This window comes from Fundulus heteroclitus, chromosome 17, assembly GCF_011125445.2.
Source record: "Fundulus heteroclitus isolate FHET01 chromosome 17, MU-UCD_Fhet_4.1, whole genome shotgun sequence".
NCBI lineage: Eukaryota > Metazoa > Chordata > Actinopteri > Cyprinodontiformes > Fundulidae > Fundulus > Fundulus heteroclitus.
In genome coordinates, this window is record NC_046377.1 from 16,351,297 (window position 1) to 16,366,461 (window position 15,165).

The window sequence follows — 15,165 nt, forward strand, 5'->3', positions numbered from 1 at the left end:
GTTTTGTGGTGGGACATTGCTAAACATCTTTCCCAGCATTTGGTTTCAGTCATCTTCTAGTTTAAACCCTTTTTTCCAGCACGTTTTACTTACTAATTTAGTCCTTATGGTTTAAAAACCATTCGCTAACCTCAGTGGAAATGTCAGCGCCATTAACCTCCATGTCCACGTTGAGGATTTTGTCGAGGTTTGACGGTTTAAACCAATGGTCAGAGCAACTCATTTACATTCAAACAGGTAAAGTTAGACTTTTAATACGTTTCTCTTGTTCTAAGACAATATAAAACAATCAGGACCTACCAGGAGAGCGCACAATTAACAGATTTTAAGACATTTATGCAAGATATTCATTGGACGGTGGTGTTTTTAACCATAGAGTGATTTTGTTTCAGAGCACACCTTCTGTGAAATAACCCGCCAAGTCATGACGCAAGCACTAGGGTGTGATTCTGGTCAACATAAGTTAGAAAAATAATTGCTGCCAAAGAATCAGAGATGCATCATTTCATAACATGCCAATTTTACCTTGATCTAAACCGGTGGTTCTCAGATATTTTCTTTTTTTTTTTTAAAGTCTACCTCATTATAGTCTGCTACGTTTGCTGCTACTAAACAGTTGTGGAGCACGTTTAGATTAGGCACAATAAAAGGTGTTTAAGCATTAGAAAATTCACAACATATGTGTGGGTTTATTTATAACATAACTATGGTTTCTAACATAAAGAATGAATCAACATTAACAATATAAATGGCTTTTAGACAGACTCGTACCTGCAGTTAACTTTTAACTAGCTACGAAGTTCATGTGCCAACAAATATTAAGCCATTAATATTAAAGAGAAACTTCAGTTACATTAAGTTTTGCACTTTTTTTAGGAGTTCATTCATAATATTTTGTTACCAAAACATAGGTAAAAAATTATTTAAAGTTGTTAGCAGGAAAAGTACAATTCAGACGTAATATCTGGAACATTTAAGAAATAAATTACCTTTATTCCACTTTTTTGCAGTGCAAGTCAATTCTGCAATCACTATTTAGGCGATTACTATTTCTGCATACAGTCAGTTTAGATAGCTTTTTTTACCTTAAGTAAAATAAAAATAAAAAACTGTTTTTGTTCCCTCGGGTTTTGTCTATGATGATCAAATTTATTTGGTGATCTGAAACGATTAAATGTATCAAAAAGCAAAAATAGAGTGAGGACAGACACTTTTACACAGCACTGCAGGTTTAAAGAGACTTTAGTTTGGTTTTTAACTGTAACCAGTTTAAAACAATAAGAGAATAACACTGTAATGGTCGGACTTTTAGCTTTTTGTTGTTTGTAATTAACAGATTTTCTCACTAAATTAAGAGATTAACAGAAAATTGAGAACCTAAGAGTTGCTATAATGCATCTCCAAAGCAGCAAAACTCCTGCAGGCAATTGTTAGGAGAGTAGTGGACATAATTTAAATAAACAATGCGGTTGTGCAACTACAAAACAAACAGCCAGGGTCATAAAAAATACTCCCGGTTATTAAGTTCTGTGGGGAAAATATCGGCATGTTCTTTGATAAAGAGACCTAGACACACAACCTTGATGTCTATGACCTGAGTGTTTTCCACCCCCATAGAATATTAGTTAATAGTTAGCATAGTGGCCTGATACTAAAGGGTCCACGGGCCAATTAATCTCTGCAGCTCAGACTAAAAGAATGTTTTACCAATGAGAAGAGCTAAGCTTTTAATAACTATAGGTTTTGAACATTGGGTTTCATCATCAAACAACAGAGCAGACATAAATAGTTGTGTTCAGTGCCACAAAAGTAATTAAAACCAGACTTTAAATAAAGCAAGCGGCCTCCTTTTGTACAGCAGTAATAGTCCTGGCAGCACTGAGCTCGTTACTTAGCCAACCTTTGAATCTGTAAACTGAGCTGGATCAAAGCTCAGACTCGACTGCAAATAAAACACCTGCAAGAACAAAAACATAAAAATAATAAAAAACAGAGTTGGTTACTGACTAACCAACCTGATTATGTGCATTTGTAAAAGATTTAGTAACTGATTAACTTATATTAATCAATAATTTGTTTATTAATCTAAAAGAGATACTCTGAGTGAATTGTCATACTCTAATAAACAAGCATTTAAAAAAAAAAAAAAAAGACATTTCACATTTTAAATCCATTGTAAAGGCCCAAAACAGCAGCAAAATGTATATATTTTGCACAATTTTAGCTTAATAATTGAGTGGGTTGTTCTTTTAACTAACTAGTTCTAGTTAATGACTGGATTACTAAATTATTCATTATTTCAATACTCAGTTATTAACGACTAACCCAATTATTTCAGCCCTGTTTAGCTGTAAATTTGTTGGATATAAAGCAAATTACCTGTTGTAAGCTGAGCTCCAAATTAAAGCTTAAAAAGAACAAAACTATCAGGAACCCAAAGGAGCCAACAATGGTTTTGGTGCATTTGATGCCCTAAAACCCCTTCACTGCAACAAAGATTTGACAGTACTGGGATTACCTGTCTGATTTTGATGAGATATAAATCAACAGGAGTGCAAACAGCTCATTGTGCCGTTCTGCGTATTTAAAATGGTAGCCAGGTTAGATTTTGAGTTGATGTTGGTGACGAACCTTGAACTTGCCATGTGGCTTTGTGACATCCGGGCTTCCAGTAGGTAGCCTTACGGCTTAGACCTGTTGTACCACTATTTCTGATCAGATTACATTTTAAATCTTTCTAACATCAATTTGCTTTGCACTCCTAACAACCTCATCTAGGACACCGTTGCTTAGCTCCTAGCTAGCCTAAAGTCTGGTTTATACTTGATGCATATGTGAGGTCTGTTCATCTTTTTAACTACTACAGCCCTCCACATAGCCAAAAGGTTTCTGCTCCATGTATCTACAAAAATTCCTAAGTAGGCGGACAGTCCAGTGTGGAAAAACATGGCGAACGAGCAAGAGCTCTTTCTGGCGGAGGTTCGTAAATATAGACATCTTTATGATTCGGCCCATAAAGATTAACGTGATCAACAAGCTGTTAGTTCCTGGAGAGAAATCACAGTCACTCTTTTAATAACTTTGTAGCAAAGGAAGAGGCTTTAAAATGCTGGAAACCGTTTTCCTTACATGTAGTGGGGTGTAGTACGCTTGGCTTAAGAGCACAGCACTGCCCTCTAGAGTCTAGGAGAATAATGCTACTTAGGAGAAAAAGCCACACAGAGCATAAATGCAGCAGACGTGGCGTCCACACGTCTTATTGCCGTGCAAAGCGTACGTGCATCTAGCATAAACCAGTCTTACCAGATGAGCTTATGGGTAATCAGGGGTTCACACAATCAACTAGAAACGAGGAGCATGAGTAGGTTTGTTTAGGGTTGGAAAAGCATGTCCAACATCCATACTCGCCGTGGAAGACGGCCATTAATCGACAGAATAATTGGAGAAAGCATGTTTTAGCGCCTGAGAAGCTAGCTCTAAGATACCTGCTAACGTCACAAACTAGGGATAGGCTTGGTCAGGCTGAATCTACGGCAAGAATGAAAGATTATAGTCCTTAAATCCTCTGGCTGAGAGCTGAATACAACAGAGTGATCATGACAAAGGTTAATGAACAAGAAATCCTGACTTTAGTAGACAGTTCTTGGTTATTGTTTCAAAGCAGAACCTGGATATTCTGACGTTTTGTTACAAATAGGAATTAAAATAAAATGAAAAAAAAAAAAAAAAAACTAATCAAAAGGCGTATAGAACCAAAACAATAAGACTTAAAGAAAGGTTTAGACAAAAGATGTGCAAGTAATACACCGCTCAGTAACCAGATCCGGTAGGAAGATAAATGACATAATAAGGAGAACAGGGTCGATTAGCAGAGGAAACTGCACAGTGCTTTGTGATTCAACAGCCCGTGTTTTAACTGATTCACTCTGTCGAATTACTGTTGTTTTGCACTCAACATAATCTCCTGGCGGTGCTGGCGCCTTCTCCGGATCAACATCCAGGTAAATTATTCAGCTTTAGGGTCATAAACAGATCCTCGACACAGCACAACAGGCTCTTAAAAAAAAAAAAAAAAAAACAAGAATAATACATGCGAATACTCAGAGAAAGGCGCGTTTAGTTTTCCTGTGAGGACGGTGCTAAAGGAGTCTCTCAACCTTGTGACGAGTGAAATATTCATTTAAGCTGCTGATCAAGTATCAACCAGCTAGTTTGGCTTACTCTCTCGCTCCTTGTCTGGCTTCTCAGCCTCCCATTGGTCGCCTCCTGCTCCCGACCCCATAAATAAATCAATACGGTAGTTTTGGCAAATGTTGGTGAGCAGCAGTGACGCTATTAGTGGCTGCTGAAGTAAAATCCCACTTGCAGACCTTTGTTATCTCTCCACACAACAGTAATAATTAGAGGGTATTAAGTGTTGCACAGTCATGTTTCCCATCCCTGCTCTTCCCAGTGGACTAAAGCTATTATCCCAGACAGCAGGACCGAACTCATCAGACCAAATCTAGGTTCATAAAGAGGTTGGAGGAGACCACTGCTGAGAGCGAGCGAGCGCTTTTCTGCCTCTTATGTAAAATATTAACCACTTAACAATAATAGGCCAAACCATCCTCCCATTTAAAGGTTAAAAGGATAAAGAGGGCAAATTTCCAGAAGTGCTGGAAGGGTAATTAAAAAAAAAAAAACATTGTCCTAATAGAAGAAAAATACGATTTAAATACATTTAAATTAAATCTACTTTAATAGTGAATTAACCACACAAGATTGACGTACCCGATCTTGTTCCTTGTGGACATAAACGCACCATGGAAGCTGCCTGTCTGCATTAACAGCTATAGAAAACAGACCATATTACAGATTATGATTTTTGGTCAAACATTATAAGCTGTAATACGGTCTGCGAGCTCATAACCCATCTTTTCCTTTAGCTACATACTAAAGACAGACTGGCGCACCAAACTGTGTGGATTTGCAGAATGGAAACAGCTTTTCTGAGATCACCGATGATGAATGTGTGGTGCGGCCCGTCGGCAGCGATGCCAGCAGGACTCTGACCAGAGTGAGTCAGACAACAACCGGCTTATTTTAGCTACCCAGACAGAGGCGACCTACTGTGTGAAATACGGAGCGACAAACGGGAGACACAACAAACATCCACAGGGCAACCCTCTGTTGTAAAGGAATGAGAGTCTTAATCAGGCGGCTGAACAAAGAGTCGCTCAGATTCCTCCACTGAGGACATTATTCATCCAGAAACACTGAAAATGGCTCATCAAGATTACGAGAAAACAGTGAAGGGACGTGTACCGTGTATCACCAAAAGGTCTTGTGTCGCCCATCCAAACGATTGGATTCAACCATTCACAACCCCAAGTGACCAGTATTCAGGATTTTCCCCCAGAAAATCAGTATTTCTAGCGGTAGTTGTCCTGGTGGGTAAGGGGAGGGGTGGGTGGGTTGGGTGTATCTGATAACAGCTAGCATGTTAGCTTATGGATGTCTTCTCCTGGACGACAACTTTGACAGTAACATAAAACGTTCACTAAACGTGGAAAACATCTAACATTTCAAGTAAACAAACGACACTTAGCCTGGACTGGGGGGGTGGGGGAGTAAAGCCCCTCAGGAGTGGCAAAAACATCCGTCTGAGTCTGACAACCCAGCGGACAAGTCTGGGTTTGGTAGCTGCCAGGAGAGCAACGCCTGTCTGACGGTGTCAATGGAGAACTCGTCTTCCTCACTGACATGACCGTGCCCCGGTGCTCACTGTAATGTCCATGATGAGGAGAGTGAGGAAGATCAACGTGGAAGAATGTCCCACCCTCAACTCAACGAGACACCTTTGCGATGAATTGGGGTGGAAACTGTGAGCCAGGGCTTCGCGTCCCACATCAGTGTCTGACCGGACCAAAAAACGCTGATGGACACGGTGGAAGCAGCTTTAGAACGGCGGAGTCAACTCCATGACAAAACCTTTCTATTAAAAATGGGACGTTAAAGAAAATGACCTGAAACGTTTGACAGTAATCCGCATTTTTTTTTTATTTAATTAAATTCCCAAATAAGATGTTTTTTTTTTTTAATCTGCCATGCTGGACTTGAAAGCTATTTGTGTACATTAATATGCAGGTATTTATTTATGTTTCATGTTAAACACACACATCATTATAAAAATGTATTTTGTCTATTTATGAAATGTTACAAATTTAAGATGTTTTGCTAAATTACTGAATAAGTTAATCAATGTAAAAATACAATTGTTAGAGCAGGTCTAATATTGTTTTGCACATTATATTATCATGCTTGAAGATGGAAAAAAATATTTTAAAGGGTTTATTGCTAGAGTTGTGCAGCTACTGTATTTTGCAGACTAGGAGCGCACAGAAAATCCTTCAGTTTTCTCAAACAAATTGACAGTGCACCTTTTATATGATTACTGTTTACTGGTGGATTTTATGTGGTACAATGCGCTTAAAAATCTGTTAAAATGGGTAAATCCGACTTTGGTTAGATCAATGGCTATTCAGAGCATTACGGTACACTGTGTCACTACCTGATTGGACCCCTGAGCTGTCCACAAGACTGCCTGACTGTAATGTCTAAACTAGAAGTGCATTCATGTAAGGCAGCCTGGAGTATGCGCTAGCAACGATAAACCTAGTAAGTTAATTTAATATAAAAGTTATGTTTATTTTGGCTTTATCTCAGAAACACGGAGGTGTAGTCCAACTACTCAGTCCTGACAGAGACAGATAGCTCTCCCTCTCTGGAGAGAGCGGTGTACCCGGAGGGGTGGAGTGATATTACACACTTGGGAAGAATATTTAAAGCGGCTTATAATCTGGTGCGGTTTATGGTCCGAAAAATACGGTGTGTTAGGAAGAGGGAGAGCTGGGAGAGAAAAACAGCACCTTGAAGTGAAGCATGGAGGAAGCACTAGAAACCTGCAGCATGCTGAAGGCAAGATGGATTCAATCAAGCATCCGGTTCTCCTGGGAGAAGCTCAGCACTGAGATTTCTTTGAAATGTAAAGTACATTATAAATGAAATTATTGTTGTTATTATTATCATTAATATTGAGACAGCAGACGTAGCATCTTGTGTTTGATTTAGAGAAACCAAGTCTGATAATAGTTGTCTTTGTTCTCTCTCTTTTTTCTTCATAGTAGGTACACCTGGTCTGACGTTCTGTTAACTGTGACATCATCCAGGGAGGACAGATCACCGACTACTACCATCTAATGTAGAACAAATTACTGGATCAATGTGTGCTTCTGTGCTTTTGTCTCTCTTGTTGTGTCTCTGCTCTGTCTTCTGTAACCCCAGTCGGTCGAGGCAGATGACCGTTCATACTGAGCCTGGTTCTGGTTCTGCTGGAGGTTTTCCTTCCCGTTAATGGGTGTTTTTTCTTTCCACTGTCGCTTCATGCTTGCTCAGTATGAGGGATTGCAGCAAAGCCATGTACAATGCAGACGACTCTCCCTGTGGCTCTACGCTTCCCCAGGAGTGAATGCTGCTTGTCGGGACTTTGATGCAGTCAACTGGTTTTCTTATATAGGAAAATTTTTGACCAATCTGTATAATCTGACCCAATCTGTATAATATGATTGAACTTAACTTTGTAAAGTGCCTTGAGATGACATGTTTCATGAATTGCCGCAATATAAATAAAATTGAATTGAAATTGTGTTGAGATATTTAAATTGATCTTGTTTGATTTGTTTCCTGCAAACGGTTGTTCAACATTATTAACGTGAATGAATTTGGGTACAACTGCATTTCTCCCTTTACATTAGACCTTTAAAAACGGAACTACTGACTTATTTCTGAGCTTAACTTCCTGCGCCGTTCATAAACCATCACATCCCAAAAACACAAAAAGGTGTTTTTATTTCCCCCCCCCCAGAGCTGGACGCTGGTTCTTTCAAGCAGGTTTGTTTCGGCTGTTGGAAACAAAGCATTGTGGGACATTTGCAGCCATTTAAAAAAAAAAAAAAAAAAAAGGAAGCAAAAAGGCTTCGTCCTGGAAAAAGTTACAGCGAAACCCGGCGGTTACGCAGCGGCTGGATGCCAAAGTCTGCAGGAATCCAGGCCAAAATGTGGCGCACACGCTCCACAGCGGCGCGCTGATTAGACGCCCACGGCCCCGCGCTCAGTCATGACTCAGGCAGTAATAGCTTTCCCACCAGCAGTGAGTGGTCACCCCGGGCATGGTGCAGCTCATCATCATCATCATCATCATCATCATCATCATCCCAGTTTACAGCAGGATGGAAAGAGGCAGCTCATGGTGACAAACACGGCAGCAACAATGGAGCCTTTTCTCGCAGCTCGCCGTCCGTGAAACCCAACCTCCATTCACAGAAAAAAGACAGACATAACCTAATCTCCTCGGAGAACGGGGCGGATTGAACTCCCGTGGGATGATCCTGCGTAATCGACGACAGGGTTATTACTTCATCTGAGAAACCACAAAGACGGCATTAAATCAGACGGAGGAGAGGATCTGCTGCGGTATAATGTGGAGCTGAGCTTGGCAGCGACACCCCTGAGAGCCCATTTCATACGAGTGTGGCTAAAAACGCCTCAGCTCAGCCCACGCTGTGCATCTACCTGCTTACACTCCTGCACAACTATGCATCTGTGAGCTTTTTCAGCTTTGTGTGGTGCCACGATATTTAAACTACCTCACATTTAACTGTAAGTTATGTAAAAATCCACTTGTATCCTTTTCCTCTATGTGTTTGTTTAACTACAGCTTTTAGAAAGCAGAACTTTTTTACAAAACAATGAAGATAATATCTCTTTATCTTCAAGAGAAGAAAACAGGAGCGATGGAAACTGATGCCGATGGACGCAAACGACACAAAGGCAGGCGGGGAAAGAGAAGTTGAGCCTTTAGTCGTTCTGACACACAAATCCTTCCACACTTCCAGCCAAAGGTGCGTAACAATAAACTAGATACTTTTAGCAGCAGCATTAGCCAACAGTGGGAAAACGATTCATTTGGAGAACACTCGATTGGTGGAGAAAATCCCATCAGGGTTCCAAGGGCCGTTAGAAGAGAAATAGGCCCACAGCATGACAGATCCTCCACCGTAGATTATTAGACGCTTATCCGCATATCCGTCCTTTGTTTCATCCCAAAACCAAAGGGCTCAGGCTCTTCTGACCAGACGTTCTCAGCTAAAGTGCCACACAATGAGCAGATAAGGAAGGGTTAACGCCCAGATAGGTGTTTATTATCACAGATTAACGGACAACGACCGTTAATCCACGGTCACTTACCAAAGAAGTTGATATTAAACCAGTTATCGACACTTTTATGTTTTTTTTTCCCACCATTAAAATCGTATGGTTGAAGAAGCGGCTGAGAGAACCATTAAATATCTCTCGTTGTGACACGCGTCGCCAAAGTAAGCAGCGCCAACTTACCAGGAAACGTTTGATCCAGCGCAATGATTTAGACCAATCAGGCTGTTTGACGGGAACTTTAACAGACACCCTGCAGCCAATCAGAATCGAGTATTCACCCAGACCGTGGTATAATACGTAATATTTATGTAAACATGAAGTCATGGATTACTAATTAAAGCTGTGATCACCCCAAATAAAGGCTTCAGTTACGCAATATTGAGAGTTACCTTATTTTATGGTGTTGGTTGGGTGTGCAAATCCTTGTAAAAGGATCCTTATAAAGGATTTGCACAATCAGGGATGTATAAAAATTAATTATTTCCTACCGATGGAGTTTGTCCTCACTTAAATGATATTATACGAGATGACGTCACTACAATAACGGATTATTCATCTTGAACCATCCGTACGCCTCTTCATTAGAGGTGCTAATAGGTGAGGAGTGCCTGGCCGGGAGCCAGACGCCTGTATCTGAACACAAAACCCGCATCGCCTTCGCTTCGTCTCAACTCTCCCCCAGGGGCTTCCTGAAAGCTTTATTGATCGACATCCAGAAACAAAACGGACGCTCACTCGTGACACCGATGCAGAATACCTGAAAATCCGAAGGAGCTCAACAAAAAATAAAAAAAAAACATCATCAGTACTAGAAAGCTGCACGTAAGCAGGAAGCTTGATCTTCAGATTTCTTGACACCTCCTCCATAATCTGTGGCTGTGTAAGCGCACCTAGTGTGTGTGTAAATAAGCTGCTGCGGTACGAGCTGTTCCTGACTGATGCAGACGAAGAGACATGACGGTGCTGTAACTGAGCGTACAACACAATCGCCTCCCTGAAGCTGCACGCTCCGTGTGGAGTAAATGAGCTGATGGCTCTTCGCCCGTCCTGACAGCAGCACCGTTGCTGTGACGTCACCGTTCAGGGCCGGCCGGGAGGATCGGCCGTCCCCTCACAGAGGTCAGATTCTGCTCCGTCACAAATATCAGACGACGAGGCCGAGAGCTCTGGGCGACATCACTACTCCTCGAGTCGTTTCCTGCCAACGCGGCGCGCGCAGTCATGTGCAAAGACACTTACTCGCCGTCAGAGCACACGGCTACGCGAGGACGGAGGACAAGTCCTGCCTGTGGCTGTTTTTAAGCGTATGAAGGACAAAGCAGCTCATCAGATTTTTTTATTTTTTTGTCCAACTCTTTGAAATACAAAATCAAAGGTCTTGCACCTCTAAAGCGTCAACTTTTGAAATACTATATTGGCCCTACAGCTAAAATACTACTGAGTACATTTACATTCTGTTTCCTGCTTGCTTCAAGGTCTCCCAGGAACAGAACAAGGAAGCACTATAAGTCCCACGAGAGACAGCGGAAAAATATAAATAATTCATATAAAGCTGTGTGGAGCTGAACGCTGCTCATAACGGCAGGACTAACGAACCATAAATAACTAAAACCCGGCCCCTGGCACGGACATTTAATAGCTCCGGAGCAAAAATTACGATCACTTTATCTTGCGGTAGGAAGTAACGGGTGTAGACATCATCCTGCAGGCTTAATTGGTAAATTGGTAAATGGACTGAATTTCTATAGCGCCTTCCGAGTCATGCTGACCACTCAAAGCGCTGTACACTAGAGCCACATTCACACAAACGCACTCACTAACACTAGACAACTTGGGGTTAGGTGCCTTGCCCAAGGGCACAATTAGACATGTGGCAAGGGGAAGCTGGAATCGAACCCAAAGCCTTCCGATTGAAAGACAACTACTCAACCCATCAAGCCACAGTTGTCCCATTGGCTCGCACTTTTCTGAGTCATTTAACTTTTAATCATTTTAATGAGAAGAATGTGACTGCATATAAACACAAAAACATTTTGTTTCCATTTCAACAAAGGAAACAGAAACAATGGTACCAAATACAAATAATAATAATTTTTTGATCCATTGTATATATGAAGATTCACTGTATATAACTGAATGCACCTTTCCTACCCTGCACCTTCTTGTATGAACCAATGTGGCAAGTGAATTTCTCCATTGTGAGATCAATAAAAGCCTATCTTATCTCATCTTCTATTAATAATCCCAGCATAAAGATGTTTATATGTTTCCCCCCCCCCCCCTGTGTCACAGTCGGTAAGACCATATTTTATTATTAATAATAAATATTATGCTGGGTATTCTCTCTGTGTTTATGGCTTGTTCTTTATGCTGTGTGGGTGAAGGTGTGTTGACATTTTGCTTCCCAGCTCCACAATCGAGCCCTGCAGGAGACAGTGATGGGATCTGAAAGGCTCCCTGGGTCCTCTCTGCCATCTGCCTGGGACATTTATCAAGCTTCTTTTACACTTTAACTTCTTAACATAAGCAGATGTCGCCACAGAACTATCCACCATTCATGTGTTTAGTCGTGAGCCATGTTAATTTGGTCTAAAACATCTACTTAAAAACAGCCTATAAAGCGTCCAAATTAACCTTGACCCTGAATTTAAGCAGCAAATCGTCTCCGTGTCGCCGGTAGAGGGTTAGCTGCACCTCGCCGGGTCTCTGGTAAGGAAGCCGGGATTGTTTCTCCTCCTCCCCGCGGCTGGTCCAACCTGCTTCATGGACCGAGCCGGGCTAGCTAACGCGCATGCTAACCCGTTAGCTGATTAACCGACGTTAACCCCGCGCGTTGTCTGACAGGCGCGTCGCGCGCAGCAACGTCCCCCCCGTTGAGTTGAATTTCGTCCTAAAATAACAGTCATTTTTTGCGTTAAACGCCGGTTTATGGCCGCCTGGCAGCTGAATCTCCCTCCCTGTCGCCAACCAACCACCAACCTGGAGAGATGCTTCAAGATCTGCTTCTTGATGATCCCCGCCATGGTTGAGCTAATCCGATATCCGATTCGCCTTCGCCAGCCGGGTGTGAGCTTTCCTCCCGAGCCCCTTCCGCTCGAGCTTAAAAAAAAAAGGCGAGCTGCTCAAATTCTCCTCCCGGCGTCGCTCTTCATCTCGGCGCCGTTCCCTCTGAGCGAAGACTGAGGCCGCCGGGTCTGGGTGAATGACATCTCAGACGTCCGAAAGACGGCCCCGGCTGGAAGACAAAGCACTACCGGGGGGGGTCGGGCCACTTTCTACACGGTGTCCCGGCGGAGCTCGGGAGCGGCGCAGGTCTCCGCGGTGTCATAAAGAGCCCACCTGGTCACAGAGCATCCGGGGAACTGCGTCTGGAGGCTGTCACAGCGCCCACCGGGCGGAGACAGCTGCTGCCTTCACGGTCTGCTCGGAAACAACGGCTCTTGTTGCCCGTACATCGTCTGGAGTGCGTGGCGCCTTGCAAAAATAGTAACATTCATTTTTTTATCTTTATAAAATTACATCCCCAGCATTTAATGTAACAGAGCAACATGAAGTAGTTTAAATGCCCCCAAATAAAACCGAACGCATCAATTCCACTGGAGTGCTAATCGCCGGCTGTTAGAACGAGTCGCTTTGAAGCCACCGGCCGCCATATTGGTACTCCCTATTTCCCCCCAGTAACTAGGGAATATGTGCGCTACAGCATCGAATAACGAGGATTTTCTCATTTTAAGGGGGGGGGGGGGCTTAAAACTTTTAAAATGTCAAATGCCATATACTTTTATGTTATGTTTTAAAACTATGTATTATATAGCTCAGTGATCAATTCCCCTTCAAAAGTCGCACAGTTAGTAAATAGACTCCCTTTTGGATTATTTAGTGTCAGTATGCAGCTCTGTAAAGGCTATTAAAGAACATTGTTAAACAAACTATATCATAAAGTCCAAATACCAAATCAGCAGGACAGTTGGGAAGTTGTGCAGAAATGTAAAGCAGATTTATTAATAATAATAAAAAAAAAACATTAGATTTGAACATCTCACAGAGCACCATTCATTTTTTTAACAACTGCTAACACTCCATAAGCGGGGAGATGTGAGGATTTATTTAGACAAGTAGCCCATGGGAGCTCTGGAGGAGCTGCAGAGATCCACAGCTCAGGGAGAATCTGTCAAAATGACAAATTTTAGTCGTGTACTGGCGCGTCTAGCTTTTAGAGTGGTAAGAAGACCCACTGTTGAAAGAATTAAAAGAGGTCCAGTGTGTCGGAAACATGAACAACACGGTTTTCTAGTCAGATGAAGCTAAAATGTAACGTTTAGCCCTAATGCAAAATGCCATTAATCTGAACACAGCTTCCTCATGATGAAACATGGTGAGGGTGGCATCATGCTGGTGGGATGTTGTTCTTCATCCTCAACAAGCTGGTTGGATGGTGGAAGATATATGGATTCCTTATAGAAAACATCTTAGAGGAAAGCAAATGGACCACCTCCAACAAGACAACTACCTTAAACACCCACAGCTACAATGCAATAGTTTAAATCATGTCATAATTGGTCATAGATTAGTCAAAGTTCAGGCCTAAATCCATAGAAAACCAATGGCAAGACCAGAAAACTTATTCTGTCCATCCAGTCTTTCCTCTGGGTAAAAGACTTGGAGCTTGTGTTTATTTTTATTTCCTGCCTGTTTACTAAAAAAAAAAAACTCTTATGGAAAGTTACCTAAACTAACACATTAACATTTAATCTAAATAAGCAATATTTCAAATCAAATGCAACTCAATCTTATACAGTCAAGTTCAAACATTCATACAGAACAATTAAAGTGGTTTCAGAACAGATTAGAAAAATACAGAATGTCGAATAGTAATGAGGAGCCCATTTAAGAGACTTTTTACTACAAATAGTGACAAATAGTATAACTGAAAAAAAGTAAATCTCTATCATTGTTTTTGGATTTTTCTTGAATAATGATAAACGAACAATGTAATTTAAATAATAAATCACATTCGAAAGGATCACTGTGACCTAAAACAGCCGAGGGCAAAGCTATAAAAAAAGCTGTAAAGATTAAAGACCAATAAGCAAATAGCTGTAAAGATAACGCTCCCGCTCAGATTTAAACGCTCCTCTGGTGCCACCTGGCGGGGAAAAGTATGCTTACATTAAACCATTAATATATTTCCCTCTCTGTTATTTCCAGAATGCTTACTATTTTTGCAACTTTTTTTAAAATCCCACAAATAACCTGAAGGGAGATTATCCTGCATAGGAAGCGAACACGTGAAACAATCTATATTTTCCCACATAACCAAGCTAGAAACCATCTCAGATTTCAAGTTTTAACGCCTTAGCCAAGCGACCCTGCAGTCCTGAGTTAGTCGGCCGTGCATGTTGCAGAACAGACCTGTAATTATGGGATGTGGCCGCCGGCAGACCACGGCTGCCACGTATGAAAGGAGGGGCGTGCTGGAGGAAAGTGGGGGAGCTCCTCCCTGAGCTGCTCCGAGCAAGTTTGCGTCAGGCAAGCATGATGATCGCTTACAAGACACAAAATGTGTTTAACCCGCGATTAAACGCAGCTGGCTGGTGGAGGGGGTTGCTTTCTGGAATGAAGTGCGAAGCTCTTTATATCTAAGAAGTTTTTACGGGAGTAGAGATGTTAGAAAAGTGCAAGAAGCCTTCTCTCTCTTGCTGTTCTCGGGCGCAAAACCTGCAAAAAATAATATCTGTGTGGCTTTTTAAAGCAGCACAAAGCGTTCATTGTTTCCTTTGGCTTTATGACATTTAATGAGACCCATGCAGAGTATTTTTCAGACATATAGAACGGCCCCCATCCGCATACCTCGACGCAACAAAAAAAAAAAAAAGCCCCGTGGACAGACACGACGCGCTCCCTGATACG

General features: G+C 41.8%; 1 protein-coding gene across 1 annotated transcript in view; it reads right to left on the minus strand.

The window, feature by feature from the left end:
- Positions 1-12,646, minus strand: part of LOC105931166 (UHRF1 binding protein 1-like) — a gene marked incomplete at its 3' end in the record, with an annotated part of 29,476 nt that extends 16,830 nt beyond the window's left edge. Inside the window, 1 exon segment of the mRNA XM_036149156.1 lies at positions 12,235-12,646. Coding sequence (XP_036005049.1) covers positions 12,235-12,278 — 44 coding nt within the window.
- Positions 12,647-15,165: the final 2,519 nt, after the last annotated feature.